The following is a 21,541-nucleotide window of genomic DNA, read 5'->3' on the forward strand; positions in this document are numbered from 1 at the left end:
CCCAACTTACTGTGCATACTTCAGTCACACAGTGGGAACAGTTAAAAGTTATGGAGTGTTATGCAAAACTACACACAAAAAAAAATAAAATAAATAAAATAAATGTTAAAGTACAAAAAACATTTTAATTAAGGCAAAAACCAAATATTTTACATTGTACAAATAGAATTATAAGCTCATTCACCATTTATGAAACTGCTGCTGCACCCCGGCTGCTGATCTAAGGAAGAGCTGCCCCCAGGGATGCCCTCAACAATGGGTCTAGTGCATTCAACCCTAGGGCCAGCTCCTCTGCCGGGTATGAGGGGGTGCAGGACCACCACCTATCTTTTTTTGCTCTGCCCTTTTTTTGGTTGCTGTTATAAACAAACAAACAGATTTTTTCAGAGTCTCTTTTCAAGAGACTAAAAGCAATATAAGTGATCAATATTACCGTTCTGTAGAATATTCTTATATTTCACTTTTACTTGTTCCTATATTCTAGTGGGTCCTGTTGTGACTCTAATGTGAAAGAGGATTCCCTTTTCTCTTCCCTGTAATATAATATAATTCCCTTTAAAATAATATAATTTTAGTCTCTTGAAAAGAGACTCTGAAATAATCTGTTTGTTTGTTTATAACAGCAACCAAAAAAAGGGAAGAGCAAATATAATATAATAACTTACGAGTTTAATTAGTTCGACAAGTTCGCCGACCAATCAAAGAGTTGCCGATCAATGTTTCTACTATCGATACGTAGCCCCTTTTAAGCCACCCAGTGATCTCAGATTACTTCATCCAGCTATACTAATCATCAACAGCAGGTGCGTTCGGAGAACCGGAATAGCGAGCTCATAGTTAGCGCGATGATTTGATCTTGGATGTGTCATTTGATCTTGGATGTAGTAAGCGAGGTACGAAGAACGGACCCCAGAAGTAGCACCAACTTAAGCATAGTCGAATGTTATTACTGTATTCATTTCAGGGTTTGTACAACCTTTTGAGAGACAAATTTAAGCACTTTTAAATGACTTTCAAGCTTTTTACACAACCATTTTCAGCACTTTAAAGCTCTTATGATCCAATTTGAATGTTATTTCGATGGCCAAAATATACTTTGTGGTAAACAAACACTTATGTCAAATTAAAATACATAAAATCACGATTATAACCAGTATATGGCAATAATAATCTGAATGGTAAATTCAAAGTTTTTATATATTTCAGAGCCTATTAAATGTTGAAAATATTGGCTTTCAATTATACTGTAATGTTGAAATGGACATTAATATGTAAAACTGAGAGAAAATTCATTTAATAGAGACACCAGTAGCAGTATTGATATCAATACTTCATTAATAATAGGCTACTTGGTAAAAAGATGACATTAAACACATATTTAAAATATACTTCATGTTGTTTCTACCTTAATTTGGAGGTTCAGTGTGAAATTTTGACAATATAAATATATAAATATGCGATTAATCATGATTAATTACAGAAAAATGTGTGATTTTTTTTATTGATTGAAAGACAGCACTAATGTTAACCTTTTGTAGATGCTGGTGTTGGTAATGTTAGTTAATTTTAGGGAATATGCATTTCAATGTAATTGTATAGGCCTCCCTAGAAATAGTTCAGGACGGCCCCCACCCCCTTGGCCCCCTTCAAATTTTCAGTTCGATAATCCGGCCCTCAAATGAATCTAATTGAATAGCCCTGGTAAAGGGTATCCAGACATCCTGATTATAGATGGCAGGTCACTTTATGCTACACTGAGGCTAAAATATGCAACTTTTCATTTGCAGAATGAGAGAATTTGATGAGAGCCAGGCACTTACAGTGCAGAAAGTGGAAGAGGGCTGTAAAATTTTTAATGTTACAGAATCTGTGTATTTTCATATAAAGAACTTTGTACGTGTATAGGGTGAGCCCTGGATGGCAGAGGTTGGTGGCAATGTAATTATATGATATTTGCTGTGGGGGCACGGGCTTCGATAATCTCACTCTTTTTTGACCATACCTCTGTTTGCATCCCTGGTGTACGTAAGTGTGGGGCGGAGATATCAAAATTGGGGCGAGGTCCTGATGCACTATAAGAGTGTTTGTTTTGGTGCTTTCAAAAATCGCTTAGTGCACTATCTAGGGAATGGTTGATGAGGCAGCGATTTCAAACACAGCAACAAACTCTCTCCTGCCACTGGAGATGAATGATGCAGAGAAATGGTTTCTCAGCACCATCTCTCTGCTGTGTGAAGGTACTGCAGCTGTTATTAACCAAATAGAATCAGTTAACACATTTTGGAATGGTGATTTCTGTTTTCCTAAATTCAGCAATTAAAAAGGCAAATAATTTATATTTTTTATATTATTTTCCTTAATATTTGTTAACAACTATTTATAGGTTAAACTATTTACAGATATTATAAATCTATATGAGTACTAGATTTATAATATCTGCCAGTTGTCAGTTTTAATGTAAAAATTTCAACATACAGTTTTTAAAGTTACGTGTTTTTACATTTAGACATTATTGAATAGTATCATTTTACCAATTTGAGTTTTACATTTTCTAAAACTCTAGAACTAAAATGAAAATTTTTGTTGTGCTATTTGGTCTCCCTAAAATGTGTTATTATAAAATATTGCAGTTGGGTTTTTAAGTCGTTTATTATTGTGTGCAAAATGTGTTTTTTATGCTTGTGTGGTTTAAACACGGTTATACTACAGGGCCGTTGAATGCTTGAATCTGATTGGCTGACGAACCTTCTAATAATGTGTATTATTTTCAAGGAAGAGCACGGCGAACGTAGTTCCAGGCTGCACTTGACCGCAGTACATGTCTATATCACTTCGCCACACGATTTCCGTTACTTCAAAGGTCCTTAACAGCCTAAAACAGCAAAATAACCAAAACCCACAATGACACTGGCCAAACTAATAAATACAGTAAACAACAGGATAAAAACAACAGATTGTTTCAATGTTTTTGCCACAATATTAACGTATAATGTACGGAAAGCACTCACTCTGTTTCTCCCACTCTCTCTTACAGATGCACACATACATACAGTTTGCACACACGTTAGCATACGCGCTAGTGTTGTTAGCGTTGCTCTGACGATTAGTGAGGTAACAACAGTGTGGTCTTGAAGAAAATGAACTTAAAGTTTAACTATTAGTAGAGACGATGCTGCCAGTCACCTTTGAGAGACGTAATTCATGCACTTAATCTCTCCCCCTCTCTCTTTCTGTCTGTCTGCTTGTCTGTCGGAGTTGTCTAAACTTCATTATTAACTGCATTAGTTTGCTATCAACGACTCAAATGTCATTACTAGGTCTAAAATGCCTCAAACTCAGGTCTTCAGACGTTCAGCTACACTATTTGTTGGAGCACAAGATGAACTGGACCAATAGAATGAATAGAAATATGTTTAGGGAAGAAAAGAGCATCTCCATCTGATCCAGTTCTGGTGGATCAGCGTTAGCATGGTGTTTTACAAGTTTACAACAGCTCTGCCTTTGCATCACATCTGCTGAACCCATCGCACAAACCTTTGAACAGTGTGGTGGGCCGAAATTACTTCCTCTTTGACACGCTCTTCTGAGAGTGTAGTGTTAACCATTTCTCTGCACCTAATGCACACGACATGCACAGACCTCAAGCCTATTCACTTCTATCTACCTGTTGTGAAAATAACAAGCCTACTGTCCATTTCCTTTGATTCTGTGGAAAAGCTCATATTATAAAGGAAAAAAATCTTACATTTCTAATATATTTACATATACATTTAATATATGATTGCAGTAGGAAATATTCAACATTTCAACACTGTATCCGACATCCAGTGGTGGTGCAACCAATCATTGATTAGGCTCAGACAACATTCGTATCTAGTGAGATTATAGCAGTAGTAGATGGTTATGGTATAGTTTAGAAACAGGTTTAGAAATGTTATTCAACCACCAAGAAAAGTCAATAACACATCATTATTGAATGATCAAAATATAAATGTAATTTTCAAAAGTTGTGTTGTCCTGTGCATCATCCTTCCATTCAACATTATCCTTCTCTGTTTAGAACAAGTTTGTGGTAATACAAGTGGAGACCATCACAGTCTGCTGGATCATGAGCAGAATTACCCAAAGATGAGAGTTTACAGTGATACAGTGAGATAGTGGTGAGTAGTAATGGCACATCTGCCCTGTCTCTCTGTCTGTCATAACAGCATCTCAGGAGGTTTTTGACAGTTCTTCTATTAAAGTGGCACCTCCAGGTAGGGGTGTGGCTTATTGGTTATAGATCTGAGCCACTAACTTAAAAAGTAGACTGACTCAGACTGGCAGTACAGCTCTGCTAAACATAAAGGGTGGAAGTAGGCTGTACTAATGGTCTATTTTGGCCATTGTGGTGTATCTTTAAATATGCACATTTAACCACAAGTTTCAGCAACATTAAAATGTGTGAACAATGTGAAGATATCCACTTGCAACAGCACAGTTACAGCACAGGTCTTCAAATAGATTCAAATTGAAGTCTCCTTTGAAGAAGCAACTTGTGTTTGCTTTATAAAAAACAAAATAAGCTGACCCTGTATTGCTTATTTGCAAAGTCTAGTGCAAACTGACTAGAATGTTAAAGTGCATATCAGGTGGCAGAATGCTAAAAGGTTGAACTAAAAACAAGTGCTAAATATTTATTACAGAGAATATTTAATATAGAGGGTAGCAGTGGTCACTGAGGTTAGTTTCTACATGAACATAAATACATACAGTAGTCTCTGAGAAGCTGTAGTGTATAGTGAGACAGGGGCGGGATCAGCGAAAAGCGGAAGTGTTGTAGTTCTGTTCACACAGAGCTGGTGTCTGTCTGACTCAGAGAACATGTGAAAAGAGATACACATCACGCACATCGATCAATGAAGGAATAGAAATGCTGAGACCACTGCTTGACCTCACACTTGGTAAGCAGTTTTTAAATTGATACCATTTAATTTGTTATTATTTTAATCAATATTCACTGTTTTGAATTGTTCATATGAATTAGAAGGGTATATATATTCTCATGCCAAAACATGCCTAAAACAGCTTGTAAAAACCCATTGCAAATGTTTCATAGAATATATGTGACATTGGTAGCAGTGTTGTCCTGCATAAAAGTAGTTTTTACTACAAACAAATGTATCATATATTTTTGTTATCAAATAAATGTAAGACAGCAAATCATAAAATCTAACAAATTCTTTTCTAATAAAAGAACTTTCTTATGTTTTCTCTTTGACAGTCATTGTTTTGAATGGTTACCTGGTTAATGGTGAGTGATCCTCTCAGCATCGCAAAAGCTTAAATGTTTCTACTCTATATTATTGATAAAGGAATAGTTTACTTAAAATTCGAACAAATCTAAATTACTTTCTTTTTGAATGTTGAAGACTGTGCTGGTCATTTTTTTCACGCAGTTACAATGAAAGTTAACCTTTTACGCTTTCACGTTTACCTTTGTGTGAGGATCATACTGAAATTCAGGTCATTATAAACTTAATTTGAGTAAGCTGTTAACTCCCATGTCATTGAGTCAGAACTTGAGAACTGCGTCAATCAGATTAATGAGTAAATCATTTAAGAGAAGTTCCTAAACAGCATTTCGGGAGGTGTGAACCCATCTAATATTTCAGCATCCAACACCACCAACATCATTTAGACAACATCTTGTGACCCATACTCATCTTCCAAGCATTAAAAATCTGTTCTGTTCTTGCACTTCTAAATTGAACAGATTTTTGTGTTCCACTGAAGAAAATAAGTTCTGTCATGACAACTCTCAGAGGGTTTGGCATAGTAATGTACATGAAAATGTACATTTCCAAACTTCAGGCCTGTTTCTAATCTGCCTTTTATATCAAGATTCTGAAAAAAAAAATGTGTTCTCACAGTTACAAAGTTTTTTAGTTGAAAATTCAATGTTGAAAACATTTATGTCAGGTTTTCATAAATGTCATTCTACTGAGACTGTGCTTTTTGATTTTAATATCAACTGATTCAGGTGATTTTACAGTCCTTGTACTCTTAGACTTCATGGCCACATTTGATACAGTCAATCATGCTGTTCTCATTGATCGCTTAGAACACTGCGTTGGTTTAGGAGGTGTAGCATAACGCTTTTTTGCCTTGTGAGGTTCCCCAGGGTTCTATTTTGGCTCCTTTGCTCCTCTCTCTCTATATGCTTCCGCTTAGCTCAATTTTTAGAAAACATGGTTTGTCATTTCACTGTTATGCAGATGACACTCGGGTTTATTTGTCTGTCAAACGCAATTCTGTGGGTTTTGAGTCTCTTATGGCATGTTTGGCGGATGTGAAGGCTCGGCTTTCATCACTTTTTTTTAATTTTCAATGAAAAGAAAACTGAAATTATTGTTTTTAGTCCATCTAGTTTTCAAATTTCCTGAAACTGGATTTGGGTGGAATGTTATTGTGCTTGAAACCGTAGGTAAAAAAAAAAAAACATGGGTTTTATTTTTGTTGATGGCCTAAAGTTTGACCGTCAAAAAAAATCAGTTGTCAAAGCTTGCTTTTTTCGGTTGCATTTGCTTTCTAAAACAAAGATTTAGAAGATTTTGAAAAAGTAATTCACTCTTTATTTTATTAGAGTGGATTTTAAAATTTTGCTTCTTGTTTACAAATGTTTAAAAGGTTTGGCCCCCACTTTTCTCAGTGAGTTATTGACTAAGTATCAACCCTCCTACAAGGATCTATTGTTTACTCCTAGTTCCAGGCTTAAATGTAGGAGAGATTGTGCGTTTTGTGTTGTTGCCCCCAAGCTCTGGAACACCTTGCCACTTTACATTAGATAAACTACTTCTCTCAGTATTTTTAAGTCCAGGCTAAAGACCTTTCTATTTTTTTTAAAGTGTATGTTTGATCGTATAGTTGTATGATTTTAGAACTTTTCTGTTTGTTTTCTGTGTTTCTCTGTTTTAATGACTTGTTGGAAAGGACATTGGTCAACAGAAGTTGTAATTAATTGTGCTATATAAATAAACTGTCATTGTCAGTGTTTAATGTTTGGTGAAATAGATCAGAGCAAGTACCAATACTTGCTAGCGACTGCCAATACATCCTGAACATGCTGTTGTAAGCATGTAAGAAATACTGCTGCTGCACAAATAAATAACCCCTATGCATGAAACAATGCTGTCAGTATATCAGATTAAGTTAAAACCGACTAGGGATGTTAACCGATGACCGTTTGTCCGGTGGTTGACCGTATCAACGTTAACCGGTCAAAGTTGTCGGTAGTCGGTTAAAAAAAAAGTGCCGGTGCGTCTTTTACGCATTCTGAAGGTGCCTGTTTTATCCATTGGTTTTATCATGTTGCAGTCTATTAGGCAACATTCCGCATAAGATGGGCTTAGATTTGGAAATACATTACATCTACATTTCAGTGGTAACCGATAAGGTGATGATGATCATCATCTTTCTTTATTATGGTTAGCACTACCGAAACTAAAGCGGCGTCTCTTCGGAGCTGTCATTTTCTTAAATGAGCCGTGGCAATGTTTCAAATGAGCTTCTAACCTAGACAAACGCCTTTATTTTCAAAGCGATCACCTTGTACCCAAACCATTTGAAACTAAGGAGCCATTTGTCCTACGATTACATACAACAAGCTCTTCGGCGCCGCGTTTGCGGGACTCATGTTTCGCGCTGTAGGGGATTTTAAAAAAAGTGACGTGAGTGGCAGTGTGTGTGTGTGTGTGTGTGTGTGTGTGTGTGTGTGTGTGTGTGTGCGGGAGGCAGAGCGGCAGAGAGAGGCTGCGATCACACCGAAGGCGTTTTTGCAGGAGCGCTCTGAGCGCGTGAAGTTGAAAAAAAAAAATCAACTCTGAGCGGAAAAACGCCCAACGTCATTCGCGTTCTTTTCCATTGTCCAATCGAACGAATGGAGAGGCGGGCCTTCTGTTGTGGTGACGGAATTTTACGGTTGCTTAAAAAGTCCGGAGACTGCAAGAAATAGAGGAGAAACCTTTTGTGTCTATCGTGGGTAACCCGGAGCTGTATTTTTTAGGGTTTCTGCTAATATGACAGTTTACTTAACAGCATAAAACAGTCTATGCATAAAACTAAGATTTTAGAGTGCTCACGCTATAATCCTTTGATTTGACTGACAGGACAGCTGTTTTGGTCGTTGCTTAGCAACATAAAAAAAACGCAGCACGCTCTTTTATTAAAAGTCACAAAAAAAAGGCAGTGCTGTGCGCCTCGCGTTTTTAGAACTAAAAGACGCGTTCGGTGTGATCGCGGCCAGATGCGACAGACTTGCGAAATTGCAGGAGCGGCTCGAAATGGCTGTTATTTCAAATAGCGTACCATATTTTAAACTAATCGGTTAACCGGTTTCAACCGGCTAATGAGGCTCGGTGGTCGGTCAAGAAATTTTTTAGTTTTCGCCATCCCTAAAACCGACTGTGCCATCTACAGTTTCATGACAGAACTTTGCATTCATACATGTTTGGAACAAAATGAGTGTGTGTTAATGATAACAGAACGTTCATTTTTAGGTGAAATATTCCTTTAAAGCAGACAGCAGTTTTTTTTTGTTTGTTTTTTTGAGAATATGTGAGTTGAATATTTGCTTAATTTTCTCTGTTTAACAGGAGATCAAAACATCAGTCTGTTCGGTGGTTTAGATGAGTGCTCTGGAAGAGTTGAGATCTCTTATAAAAACAAGATGATGAGAGTGTGTAGTGACTCTTGGGACATAAATGCTGCTGCTGTGGTGTGCAGACAGTTGGGATGTGGAAACGCTGTTATTGCGGAGGGCCAGGGTCTTTTTGGGGAAGGGGCTCATCTCGATTGGCTGAGTGTGGTCAACTGTAATGGAGACGCGTCATCGATCAAACAGTGCCATAAAGTGAATGGAAGTAATTGTACTAAGGGTAATGATGCTGGAGTCATATGTTCAGGTATGAGGATTTATTCTTTCCCTAAATAAAAGTATTTATTTTCAAGGCTGTATATTAGTTGTGGGAACTTTTCTGTAACTCCACTCTTTATTGTCATTAGTGTAGTGATGAATGAAGCACATCTCACACAGAAATCACTTTCAAACCAAGTAGCTTTCTGCTGGTCAAGTCAGCAAATTTGTATTTCCATGAGTGAATCCTACATGGGGAACTATTGCTCCCACGCAAAATCACTGATCACAGTTTCCATGAAATTTTGCATAGCAATGACCGTACCTTGATTCATAAGCAAGCTAAATAATCAATTCAAACGGAAACGTTCAGCGGAAACATAGTAGTAGGCCATTCTGAAGATAAGTTGTACGCTTGTTAATGTATGAAAATCTCTCCTCCAGCTTCTTCATTTATCATCATTGGTGCTGTGGTAACAACTGTACTGCTCATATTATGTGCACTGCTAATCTTTTTCCTGGTGAGGCGGAGATTAAGACAAAAGAAAATCCAAATATGCTCCAGTTTAAAAGGTGAGAATGATTTAAATGATGTCCTTTACCTTTATTTTGGGTGCCTGCAAATATCAATGCTTTAACACCTTAACACAATAGTAACTCTTTTTTTTATTGCACTTTGTATCCCAAGATGCTGTTCATATGCAAGATGTGCTCCATAATGACCAGAATGAAGAGAATGCTGAGGATGACTATGAGATTGTAGATATGGATAATAGTGATCATGAAGATGTAAACTCTGACTCTGATCAAGATTATATTAATGTAGAACAGGATGACTCTGAACCGGACTACATCAATGTGGAAACAGACGACTCAGAACAGGACTACGTCAATGTCAACATTACAGAACACAGAAGTACCCTGGGCAATAACTATGAAGATCTATGAAAGCTATTTAATGGAAAATATTACCGATTTATTCATTTTTACTAAATGAACGATCCGGGATCATCTGAATGGATAACAGCACTAAATACCATTGTCAAGAGTTCATTACCACACAAAAATGGAGCTGAATTGCCCGTAAAGGAGCAAGTAAAATCAGCTGTGAAAAACCAGCATTTGCTGGTTAGGTATGTTTTGAAGCATGGCAGCTGGTTTAAGCTGGTCCTTAGTTGATCATGAGCTGGTTTAAGATGGTCCTAAGATGGTTATGAGCTGCTCCTGAGCAGGAGCTAGTTCCTTAGAACCAGGCTCATAAGCAGCTCTGGACCAGCTTAAACATCTCAAGCATCTCAAACCAGCTGCCCCGATTTAAAACATACTGTACCTAACTAGCATATGCGGTTATTTTCAACAGGGCAGTGTCCAAGTATGAATTATTCTTTGTATATGAAGTGAACAGAGACTCTTTGGACATTATTAAGCACTAATATTAAATAAGAGACTTGTGAATTCTCTAGAAATCTCTGAAATGTGAGTGTGGATTCCTTTTTTTTTTTTTTTTTTTTGTAGCAATGCATCAGTTTGTCTACTTCACCCGAAAATGGTGACACTAGCAAATCAGCAGTTGTTAACGGAGCTTTACCAACAAGTATGAACTTTTGAAAAAAAGTGATACAGTGTTTTTGACAACTTCTTAAGATGTGTTCTCTGAAGAAACAACCAGTAAGGAACTTTGTAGAGAGAGAAAGCAGCTATATCCGTTTACAGTGTGACTCAACACCCTCTGCTGTGTGTTTCTGCTCTCGGTTGTTGTTATTGTTTGACACTCACTAATATGTTACTGTTACTGTGTGATGTCTGCTTTTTATCATGACTGCCCACTGGATACTTAAATGAACTTAATTCAAATATGTTTAAACAACAGTTTAAACAAACAGTTTAATATGTGTTTATATGCTGCACAATGATCATTTAAGGTTTTTTTTTATATATAGCGGTCACATTATAAAGTTACAAATTGAAAATACACTGTAAATCCAGTTTTTATTTCTCTGGGCTATGGAAATGTGAACATTTCCTGTTTCACAGTCTCTGCACTTTGTGTGTCTAAAAGGACACTTCCCTAAATCTGCTTAACAGCTTAATCAGTGTGTTAACTTGTTCTGAGAACAGAACTATTCTCTGAATCTGTTGAAAATGAATTTGCCAAAACCAACACGATTAGGAAAACCCACTGAATGCTAAACTTCAACTGCATTTCCGGGTATATCTGCATATCTGATGAGGCTTCTTTATTCCCTTTTGTAATTTCTATCACATGTAAACAGTTTGTTTCACTTCTAAGTGAAAATATGAAAAAGGTGAGATTCAGATGATCTTTTAAAAAGACACATTTTACTTAGCACTAAGCAAGTGTCATTTTTGGACTTTGATCATATAAAAAGTGTTTTTTTCATACTAGTGTTGACTAGCTATCAACACAATTGTGCACACACAAAAAATGATCAGTTATAAAAAAAAAAAAAACTTATAACTTATATTACTAAAAAAACATATTCAAACAATAATTTGTGTTGTAACCCTCGTTTCCTGAAGGAGGGAATGGAGACATCATGTTGTGACTGATGAATTGGGAATCTCGCTAGAGAGACCAATCTACTTTGATTGTAACCTAAACAAGCATGCGTTATTGCATCTGACTGCCCGCCCTGCAGCGTGGGTATAAATAGTCAGCAGGTGCAACGCATGATCAGGTTTTTGATAAGGAGCTGACCGGTGACCCGCCTTCTTAGCGATGGTACAGCAACTATGGCAACTGGACTTGACATCTCCGTTACTTTCTTTAGGGAACGAGGGTTACACAAGTAACCGAGACGTTCCCTTTCAGTCTGTCACTTTCAATGTCACATTGTGACTGAAGAATTGGGAATCCTTACCAAAGTGCCACAGATGCTGCCCCTTCCAGTGCCCTGCATAAGCGTCCTGCATCCTGAGCCCCCTAATAGAAGATAGGACAGGGCTTACATCAGAGGTCTCAAACTCAATTCCTGGAGGACTTCGCAGCTCTGCAGAGTTTAGCTCTAACCAGCTTCACTTCATCTGCTTGGAAGTTTCTAGTAATCTTGAAGACCTTGATTAGCTGGATCAGGTGTGTTTGATTAAGGTTGGACCTAAACTGTGCAGAGCTATGGCCCTCCAGGAATTGAGTTTGAGACCAGTGGCTTACATAGAGATAGTTGATCACTGCTGTTCCTGCGCAACCCACTTAGTGAGACTTGGATAACCCTGAAAGCGTGTCCTTTCCACTGGAAAAGGAACGCTGTGAAAGCCACATCCTCCATAGAGTGGAATTGACACATATGGATCAACCCGTGGCTCAGACCCAGTTAGGGCAGCTAAACCTTTGCACAGACAGGCAGAGTAGGCTCTGCCAAAGGAAGACATGGGCTTAGAGCAGATGTCTCAAATTCAATTCCTGGAGGGCCGCAGCTCTGCAGAGTTTAGCTCCAACCAGCTCCAGCTCACACCTGCTTGGAGTTTCTGGTAATCCTGAAGACCTTGATTAGCTGGATCAGGTGTGTTTGATTAGGGTTGGAGCAAAATATGCAGAGTTGTGGCCCTCCAGGAATTGAGTTTGCAGTGGCTTAGAAGCTATACCACGGAAGAATACACACATGGGATCCCCTCAGGGTCATTACATATGGGCACCCAACCTACAAGAATGCAGCAAATGAAGCCACATCTGGCTGCTAAAGGTGATGGAGAAACTCAACAGGCTTTGACCAACAGGGAACTCTCTGGAGCAAAATAAGCACCTACAATAATGCAGCAAGCTGGCACTGAGCTGGTCTTCTCAGTGCTTCTACCCATTTAAGGTGACAGACTCCATAAGCACTACTTAGACTATACAAATACTTACAGGCCTGCGGTTCTTGTACACGGCATCGGGGGATCTCCGCGTATCCCTTGGCTGCCCCACCGCCGAACGTAGTAAAGTAAAGGAAACACTAGGTCTGTTTCTGGAAGGAAAAGTTGCCATGCATGAACTAGTAATTTGCTCATGTACCTTCGGTAAGAATAGGACCAATCATCCAACCTCCAAGGGTTTCCACAGGCAAGCATAGCCGTCATCTCTGGGTCTGATTCAGACAAAGCTACCATTCCTGAAGGGCTCACTCTTGATGCGGCAATAAACATCTGGTCAACAAGGGAAGCACCAAAGGAAACAGCTGGTACACTTTGTTTAGAAGGTCTAAGCGCATTTCCTTATCAACTTCACTGGCTGCGGAGGCTAGAGGGGTGAAGGGCCCTGTGAGGTTCCCCAACCAGTTAAAATACAGGCCTTTAAAACCCATCCATGACAAATCTTCCCTCCAACATGATTGCCTTGATTGCATCCACAATTAGGGCATGTCTTCTGGTAGAACTGTGAGCAGGCCTACAACTGCATCTACATCCACATCCTAAGTAGAGAAAGAAACATAGTGTGAATTTCTTCATTTCAATGCTGGAAATGTTCTAAAAGCATACAGTGACAAGGGGCCATTGAGCAAAATAAAATAAAAAAATAAATAATCATTAATTTAAGCAACTTGATTCATATTGATGCCCAGAGTGAGGGTACAATGATCTACACAGGCATCAAGCACAAGGAAATGTAATCAAGCTTTGAATTATGATCACAAAAGAGAGATGACGTGATTTATAGTGTCATAGGGACATTTCAGAACACATGATTTAAATCACAGAGCATAAGTGTGAATTATCATTTGCGTCAGCCATTACTGCATGCCTTCAAAAGTCTTGGAATATTACACACAAGTTCCATAGACTACTTTATTTTAATTGTACATTGTTTTCAATTATTAACAACATCAACATTTCAAGGAACATAAAATCAATACCTGTTGCTCCTGCCAATATATTGAGGTCTTACCAAGCGAAATGATCGGTCTGTGGAAGAAAATGAAATAAATGCAATGTAGGAATGACTGTTACGTCACTTGTAACAAACAATCTAAAGCATGCTCTGAACTTACATTTCCGCTGCACAGCAGTCATCAACTGGTATCCTAAAATAATCACAAAAAGTGTTATTCCATCAATCAAAAATCATTGAACACTGAACAAAACCAAATGCATATAACACTGATTTTTTTTTTTTTGTAATCTAATGTAAATGGAAACATCTGGTATTTTGAAACCAACACTGTTAACTTACATTTAAATAAGTTTTAATGTTGTATATAAAGGCTAGCTAACGATCTCAGAATGCATGTTGTTTTGTACTGCCTGCAGATTACCGGAATTATCATAATAAGCACGCATACTATTTTCGTCCCAACCATAGTTTTACCAATAATACTACGGCTTGACTGCAGTTTAGCACTCATAGTTGCATTCAAATACGCCGTGTCAAGTTAATTAATTATTTTAAAAGAACGGTGTGAAGATGTGGTGGTCATTTCCATCCGTTTGTACACTGATTGGATTACGTGCTCTTTAGCTGCCTCATTTGAAAGTGCTGCGTCCAGATATCCTACAGTATATGCTAAGAGCTTACGAAAACTATTCCGTAACAATCACAACATTAAAAAACGATTACAGCATGTCTTGGACATTTTGAGTAATTTTACTTAAATTGCATGAGTTATAGGAACTATCTGTTCTAATATTTCAGCAACAATTACATTTTTTAGTAAACTCAACATTTTGGTTAAAATCAAGTAAACATACTAGTATTTTCATAGTAATAATACTATTTGGTTTTACAGTGTAGAGGGGTGAGGGGCCCTGGGAGGTTGGTTCCTCAGAGGGGCAACCAAGCCTGAAGTAGTCACACCAACACGAAACAAAAAAAGGCTTCTCCCAACAGAACTGTCTCTTTTTAGGAACACTTGAAAACTAGATCGATCTTCGAAGCAAAAAGCTGATAATGCTTGCACCTGCTGCCTATTTATACCCATTCTGCAGAGCGTGGCAGTCAGATGCAAATATTGCACGCCAATGTGCACTGGCTCATTTAGTTTACACTTGAATTAGATGGGTCTCTTTGGCGAGATTCCCAATTCGCCTGTGATCAACTGAAAGGGAACTGTTGTAAAAAGTTGTATTTCTCACAAAGCACCTTCAGATTCTCTTATGAGCCAGGAAGTAATTATCTTTTAAATTCATAGGAATGTTTTGGCATCATTGTAATTTTGCTTTTGTATGGCTGTTTGTTTCAAAATTGATAGCTTAGCTAATTTATAATTTTATAAGAAATTGTGAGTGATGAGTGAATTCAAGAAGTCTAGGTAATCTTAGGTAAAAGGACTCGACCATGCTCAAGTTTGTCTTTTTTGAATGCAATTCTTGTTAGAAAGGCAAAACTGGTGAAAAGGCATTTCTGGAAAAAGGCTGGGTAAAAATGGGATGTTTCATTTTTGTCTAAATGCATTTTTTTAATAGTTAAAAAAGGAAGTGAATGAGTGTGTTTTGCAGTTTTGGTTTTGCTGAAAGGAGCAGATCTATAGATCTTAAGTGCATTTTGAAACAACGCAACGATCACAATGCCAAGCCCATCTCTTCTCACTTTGATATTCGGTAAATTAAATTTTCCATCTTTGCAGTTCCTATTTTTATTTACAGATGGAGTTTAAATATAATAATATAATGATGAAATACTTGTATTTGTCACAATATTCATAATATTTTATGCTTAAACAGTATTGTTAATGTTTATGAACTGTGTAAGTGGGTGGTGGTTCTGTATCTGTATACTATTGAATAAGTATGTTTATCGGTCATTTCTCAGGTTTAGTTTCAGAGCTGTTACCATTTTCTCTTTTTAAAACTGAACTGAAACTAGTGGCTTTGGTGTAATGTTGTGTTACCTTTAACTTAGACGCAGTCTAATTATCCTTCAGGGATATTTGAGTTGCCTTGATTTGATTTTGATTGCTCCGAAATGAAAACGATTTAAATGATGACTAAAATGATTTAATGTGGCTGACACAGCTTTTCAAAAATAAGGGGTCGTGAAGAGTATGAGGAAAGAACTACGTCAAAGAACTAGGCAACATCCGGCCACAGGTCATACCCTTTGCCTGCAACTGTCACAGTCCGCTACATTCACAATACACTATGGGGCGGTTTCCCAGACAGAGATTAAGCCAAGACTCTGACAAAAATGCACCATTAGTCTGGTCCAGAGTTTAGTAGGCTGATTTCCTGGAAGGACTAAATTAAGGTTTAAATTAAACATACCAGGAGGCAGGTTTTACTTTAAATTTAGGTTGTACTTCCAATCTGCTGCTATTATTTTCTTTCTTTTAAGCTTTTCTTGGTTCATTGCATGTTTTATAGGCAACCTCTGTAATGCTAAATCAGATTGTCACAGTTGGTTTTAAATTAATCAGTTTTATTTTAGTTCAAGACTCCATAGTCCAGGTGTTAGTAATCATTACTTATTCTGTGTTTCAGAAGGCCTAGGCATAATTTAAACCCCATAGTGTCTATCTAGATTTGTCAGTAAGCCGTCCAATTTATTTATTTAGTAAGTTTGTTTTATTTATTTATTTATTTATTTTTTACTTTTTTTACTGTCTGTTACTGAAAGGGAAGAATGCCAGAGCAGCATATTGTTGCTATACTTCCCTTCTTAGGTTTTCATCAGTCGAGTTGGCAGATTTCAGAGAAATTATGAAATGATGGTCACAGACACAGAATTTTTGTTCTAGCTTAACTATCCAGCTGGAGGACAGATAAGTCAGAAACATGTCTGATATATAATAATATGGTTGCATGCACACACATTTCAGTTATTTATGTGACTGACAAACGCATTCTACAATCAAACTCGCTCATGTGACATCTGGTAGTTAGCACACAGGTTTTCATGTTTGGTTTTGGTAACTTACAGAGCAGTGTTGCCAATTAATTTTGTGTGGAAGTTACTAAAAGCAGGTCAGTTTGTTGCTAAAAGTTGCTTAATAACGTTGTGGTGTCATTGCTCAATGACATTGTTGCGTAACCATGGCGCAAAACTGAATCACTGCGTAGAATAACAATGACAGTATTAAAATCTCATAAATGCAAATAATAAATTATTTGAAATATGTTCATTTAGATTTTGTAAACAATCAATTGAAAATTTTATTTATTTATTTATTTCTGAACAGTCAAATTTTTAGTAATATTATTAATATTAATGAAAAGTCTATACCTTTACCTTGTCAAAAACAGCCCTGTTCACAGCAACTTGTTTTGGTGCATGCCCCTTTAAATGCTAATGAGCTACTTCCGAGGGGTGGCGAGCAGTTCTCTGAGACTGTTGCGTCAAAACAATAGCGGCCTATTTACAGCTCACTTAGGGCGGTTCTATGTTAAAACACCAGAGTAAGTCAACAGATGTGGGAGGGGCCTGTGCAGAACTACATCACTCTGCCAAGAATCTGTGAATGACTTGATCTGAGAAAGTGATTATGATTTATGGGGATAAAAAAAACAGTGGGTGGATTTTTATCATTATAGGGTGGTTGTGTACACACACTGCCAAGACATGTTTCAGTTAAAACAACATGTAAAAGTGAATTTAGCATCCGTGACCTTTTTAAGGGTATAGGGGATGATTTTGGACACAGCCTTGGTCTCACGCTGTTACTTTAGCCACGAAGAACTGAACTTGGACGAGAGCAGCACTGTTATCATCAATTATCAAGAGACACTGTTATCAGTTTCCAGGTGGTCACACATTTAATGTGCATGTGAAATTGAGTATTACAAACATTATTAAATTAATTTAAAGCCACAAAATGTAAGTTTTCGCTGCTAGAGGGCGCATACTCAAAACAAACAAAGAAGTTTGATGATGCCGTGATTAGAATGTGGAATTATGGGAGTTGTTGTCTTCATCCTCACAGCCGATGCAATCTGATGGGACTCGGGCAGAAATCATGTTCTTGGATAAGCTAATGTATTAGACTTTTTAAGTCACTGTGGTATGAAGCAGGGAGTGGCTAAAAGTTTTGGAAGTGAAACGCTGGAGCAGTTGCTAGTGAAGGATGAGAGCGATACCCAGTTTAAAAGCAGCAGGGCTTTTATTATGCCACAGTCGACTGTTTTCGCTTCCGGTCATGTGCGTTCTGCAGTCCCCTCAGTAAAACGCATTCTGGGGGGGACACTTCGGTAGAAATCGCAATCATCAGGTGGGATACACCCCTATGTCTTATGCAAAGGACAGTGCCATTTGCAGTATTGTCCCCCATAACTACACTGTGGCATAAGGATCCACACAAAACACAGCAAGAGCACCCCCTGCTGGCCTCATTAACATGCCTTCCAGCAACAACATAGTTTTCCCATGTGGTCTCCCATCCAGGAGCTAAGCAGGCTCAACCATACTTACTTTCAGTAGGGCAACCAGTCATGGGCTACAGGGTTATATGGCTGTGGCATACGAATGAATGAATAAAAGAGACATTAATATAGTTTTGTCAGCCATAATGTGTAGTTGTAAATCTGCAGTGTTTTAAATGTCATGTTTTTCTTGTCAGCAGCAAGTGCTCTAACTTCTGCAGCTGGTAAGTAAGAGACTGTTAAGTCATTCATTTAAAACTCTTATTCTAGTTACTTGATATGAATGACTGTTTGCCTAGTCTTAATAGTCTTACAATGCTTGTTATATGTTTTTAGGAGGTTATCGTATCAGACTGGTGAATGGTAATAATGACTGCTCTGGAAGAGTGGAGATCCTTTATAATGGCCAATGGGGGACAGTGTGTGATGACGACTGGGACATGAATGATGCTGCTGTGGTGTGCAGACAGTTGAGATGTGGACCAGCTGTGAGTGTACAAGGCAGTGCTCATTTTGGCCAGGGAAGTGGTCAGATCTGGTTGGACGATGTGAGATGTTCAGGAAGTGAATCATCGCTCACACAGTGCTCACATCCTTCATTTGGATCACATGACTGTGGTCATGGTGAAGATGCAGGTGTTGTCTGTGTACAAGGTATATCTGTTTTTTTTTTCTGTAGTTTTGTTGTATTAGCATTACATTTTTATATTTTATTACTTAGGTACTATTTTTTTTATTAATTTTTAAAAGAGTTATTACAAAATTTCAAACAGATCTTTGTTTTCAGGATGTTTAGAAATTAGTGCTGAGTTTTGAATATGTACCTCTTGCTTGTGGTGAAAATAATATCACAGAAAATAAAAAAACTAAAACCAAATGATAGCAATAATGATGTTGATGATTATAATAATATAAACAACTAACAGATACATACCACATGACTGGAAAACACATTTTTAAACCTTATTGCTTATATTTTTAAGAGCAACTACTAGACATAAGGTTGGTCAGTGGGTCTGACTCATGCTGTGGAAGAGTGGAGATCGATTATAATGGCCAGTGGGGAACGGTGTGTGATGACGACTGGGACATGAATGATGCTGCTGTGGTGTGCAGACAGTTACAGTGTGGATCAGCCATCAGTGCACCTCATAGTGCCACCTTTGGTCAAGGCAGTGGATCAATCTGGCTGGATGATGTTCACTGCTCAGGAAGTGAAGGAGCCCTCACACAATGTTCACACCGTGGATTAGGAACACATAACTGTAATCATGGTGAAGATGCTGGTGTTGTTTGTTCTGGTAAGTCAAATCTTTACTTTATTTTGGGAGGAAGTGAGCAGCGGACATTTCATTAAGATTCAAGTTTTTCATAATTTTTTAACATTTTTAAATAACAAAATTTTTCTTTTGCAGGTGAGCTGCAGGTACCAACCCTTTCCCTGAGCTCCACACATGCAGCTGTTTCTCGTGGAGAAAATATCCAGTTCAGATGCACAACACCTAAACCAAGATGCAATGCTAATGCTCAATTCCAGCTCTTCAGAAACGGACCATCTGTGTCCTCCCAGAATCATGAATCTAGTGTGACTTTCAACCTTGTTAATGTAGACGTCTCACATCAGGGCACATACAGCTGTCGTTACTCCTACCAAAACAACATCAAGTCATCTTTGAGCAACACTGTTATCATCACTGTGGGTGAGTGCGTTTGGTCTTGTCTCATTGCCTACATCATAGATTGCATGCATTCGTTGCATGAAAGTGAATACATTCTGTATTTTTGATCCTGACAAGATACAGTTTTTGAAGCCATTTTTATTTATTCAAAGTTAGCTTTGTCCCTGTTATTGTTTGACCCTCTTTAACCATATAAATGTAATCTTCTTGTTTTCTAGTGAACTTGCAGCAGCCCAGTATTTCCCACAGTGCTCCTGATGGACAGTTTGTTAAGGGGTCTCAGGGGCCAGTGATCACCAGGGGCCACAGTTTCACTATCATCTGTTTCACTGAATCTCAGTATCCTGGAGGCTCTTTTCACCTGTTCAGAGGGTCAAACATCATCAGGAGTGAGTCAGCTGTCAATCACTCTGCCTCCTTCTCCTTTCCTGAGGCAGATTATTCACATGAGGGAAACTACAGTTGTGTTTATGAAGTCAGTGTCTCCTCACGCTCCTTCAATTCATCTGCCTCTGAACTGCTGCTCATCACTATCACAGGTACTGATGTGTAAGAGTCTAAAAACAAGCTGAACTGCTGGTAATGAAAGTTTAACCCAAACACGTGTGTCTCTCTTAGCTTCTCTGCTTCCTGTCATTGGTGCTGCAGTGTCAGCTGTACTGCTTCTATTGTCTGCCCTTATAGTCATCCTCCTGCTAAAGAAAAGACCAAAGCAAAGGAATAAGGAAACTCTCTTAAGGTGTTCCTTTAGAAACGGTAACTCTGCATTTCATGAAAACATCAGATTATGTCTGTATCAACACTGTTTATTAACAACTTCCTTTATTAAATTTCTCTTTGCAATGTTAATAGGTGCAGCTAATACATATGCAGGTGCATCCTATGACAAGAGAAATGAAGAGGATGATGAGGATGATTATGAAAATGTACAAATTAATGCCAAAAATATAGATTGTGAAGACTCTGTCAATGCAGACACGGATGACTCAGAAGAGGACTATGTCAATGCAGACTTTACAGAGAATAAAAGTGTGGTAGACAAATCTGAAGAGAACATTTATGAAAGCTATTGTGATGAATACTGAGTAAAATACTACAACTAATGAGGCTCCAAAGAGAAATATGGCAGCCTTGATGTTAATGAAGGGAATCCAGTTGATAGTGACTGATATGTAAACACAGGCAACAAAAACAATTTGTATTTGTAAAAATTTGTAAAAATTGTATTTTTAATAATAAGGACTGCTTTGAGATAATAAAGAGATATAGTATTGTGTAACAGCATATATAAATGACCAAATGTTATGGTATGGTATAGAAAATCGTCAGTAATACGAGAATCAAGTGGTCTTCCAGTTTAATTTGTGTTTTCCAGTTGTTTTCAGCCTCTGCGCCAAACCCCCAGAGGTCCATAGAGGTACTGCAGTCGGGCTGTAAACAATAATTAAAAATTATCTTGAGCATACAAAAACAGTCAATAAAGTTTTTTTTTTTAAATTTCGATGCAAGTGAGGACAAGACAAGTGCTGAGAAGTGGTATAACCACAGTTGTTGAGTCCCACCCTAATGTGTCTGTGTGTGGGGGGGTTAAGTTTACACTATGTTATGAGGACAAGATGTCCCCACAAAGATGGAAACATTTTGGTTCCTATGAGGAAACAAGCTTATAAATCATACAGAATGA

General features: G+C 37.8%; 1 protein-coding gene and 1 pseudogene across 1 annotated transcript; both read left to right on the forward strand.

Moving 5' to 3' along the window:
- Nucleotides 1–21,313, forward strand: part of LOC141307461 (scavenger receptor cysteine-rich domain-containing protein DMBT1-like) — a 57,850-nt pseudogene extending 36,537 nt beyond the window's left edge.
- LOC141334752 (uncharacterized) lies at nucleotides 8,643–10,828 on the forward strand. Its single transcript, XM_073839979.1, has 3 exons — nucleotides 8,643–8,942; nucleotides 9,338–9,466; nucleotides 9,582–10,828. The coding sequence occupies exons 1-3, from the start codon at nucleotides 8,708–8,710 to the stop codon at nucleotides 9,839–9,841; spliced, it is 624 nt and encodes a 207-aa protein (XP_073696080.1). The 5' UTR covers nucleotides 8,643–8,707; the 3' UTR covers nucleotides 9,842–10,828.
- Nucleotides 21,314–21,541: the final 228 nt, after the last annotated feature.

The sequence above is a fragment of the Garra rufa genome, chromosome 1 (assembly GCF_049309525.1).
Source record: "Garra rufa chromosome 1, GarRuf1.0, whole genome shotgun sequence".
Taxonomy (NCBI): domain Eukaryota; kingdom Metazoa; phylum Chordata; class Actinopteri; order Cypriniformes; family Cyprinidae; genus Garra; species Garra rufa.

Coding starts and splice junctions, on each gene's coding strand:
- LOC141334752 (XM_073839979.1), top strand. CDS start 8,708: ATGATGAGAGTGTGTAGTGACTCTTGGGACATAAATGCTGCTGCTGTG. Junction 8,943..9,337: donor TGCTGGAGTCATATGTTCAG/GTATGAGGATTT, acceptor TCTCTCCTCCAG/CTTCTTCATTTATCATCATT. Junction 9,467..9,581: donor AATATGCTCCAGTTTAAAAG/GTGAGAATGATT, acceptor TTGTATCCCAAG/ATGCTGTTCATATGCAAGAT.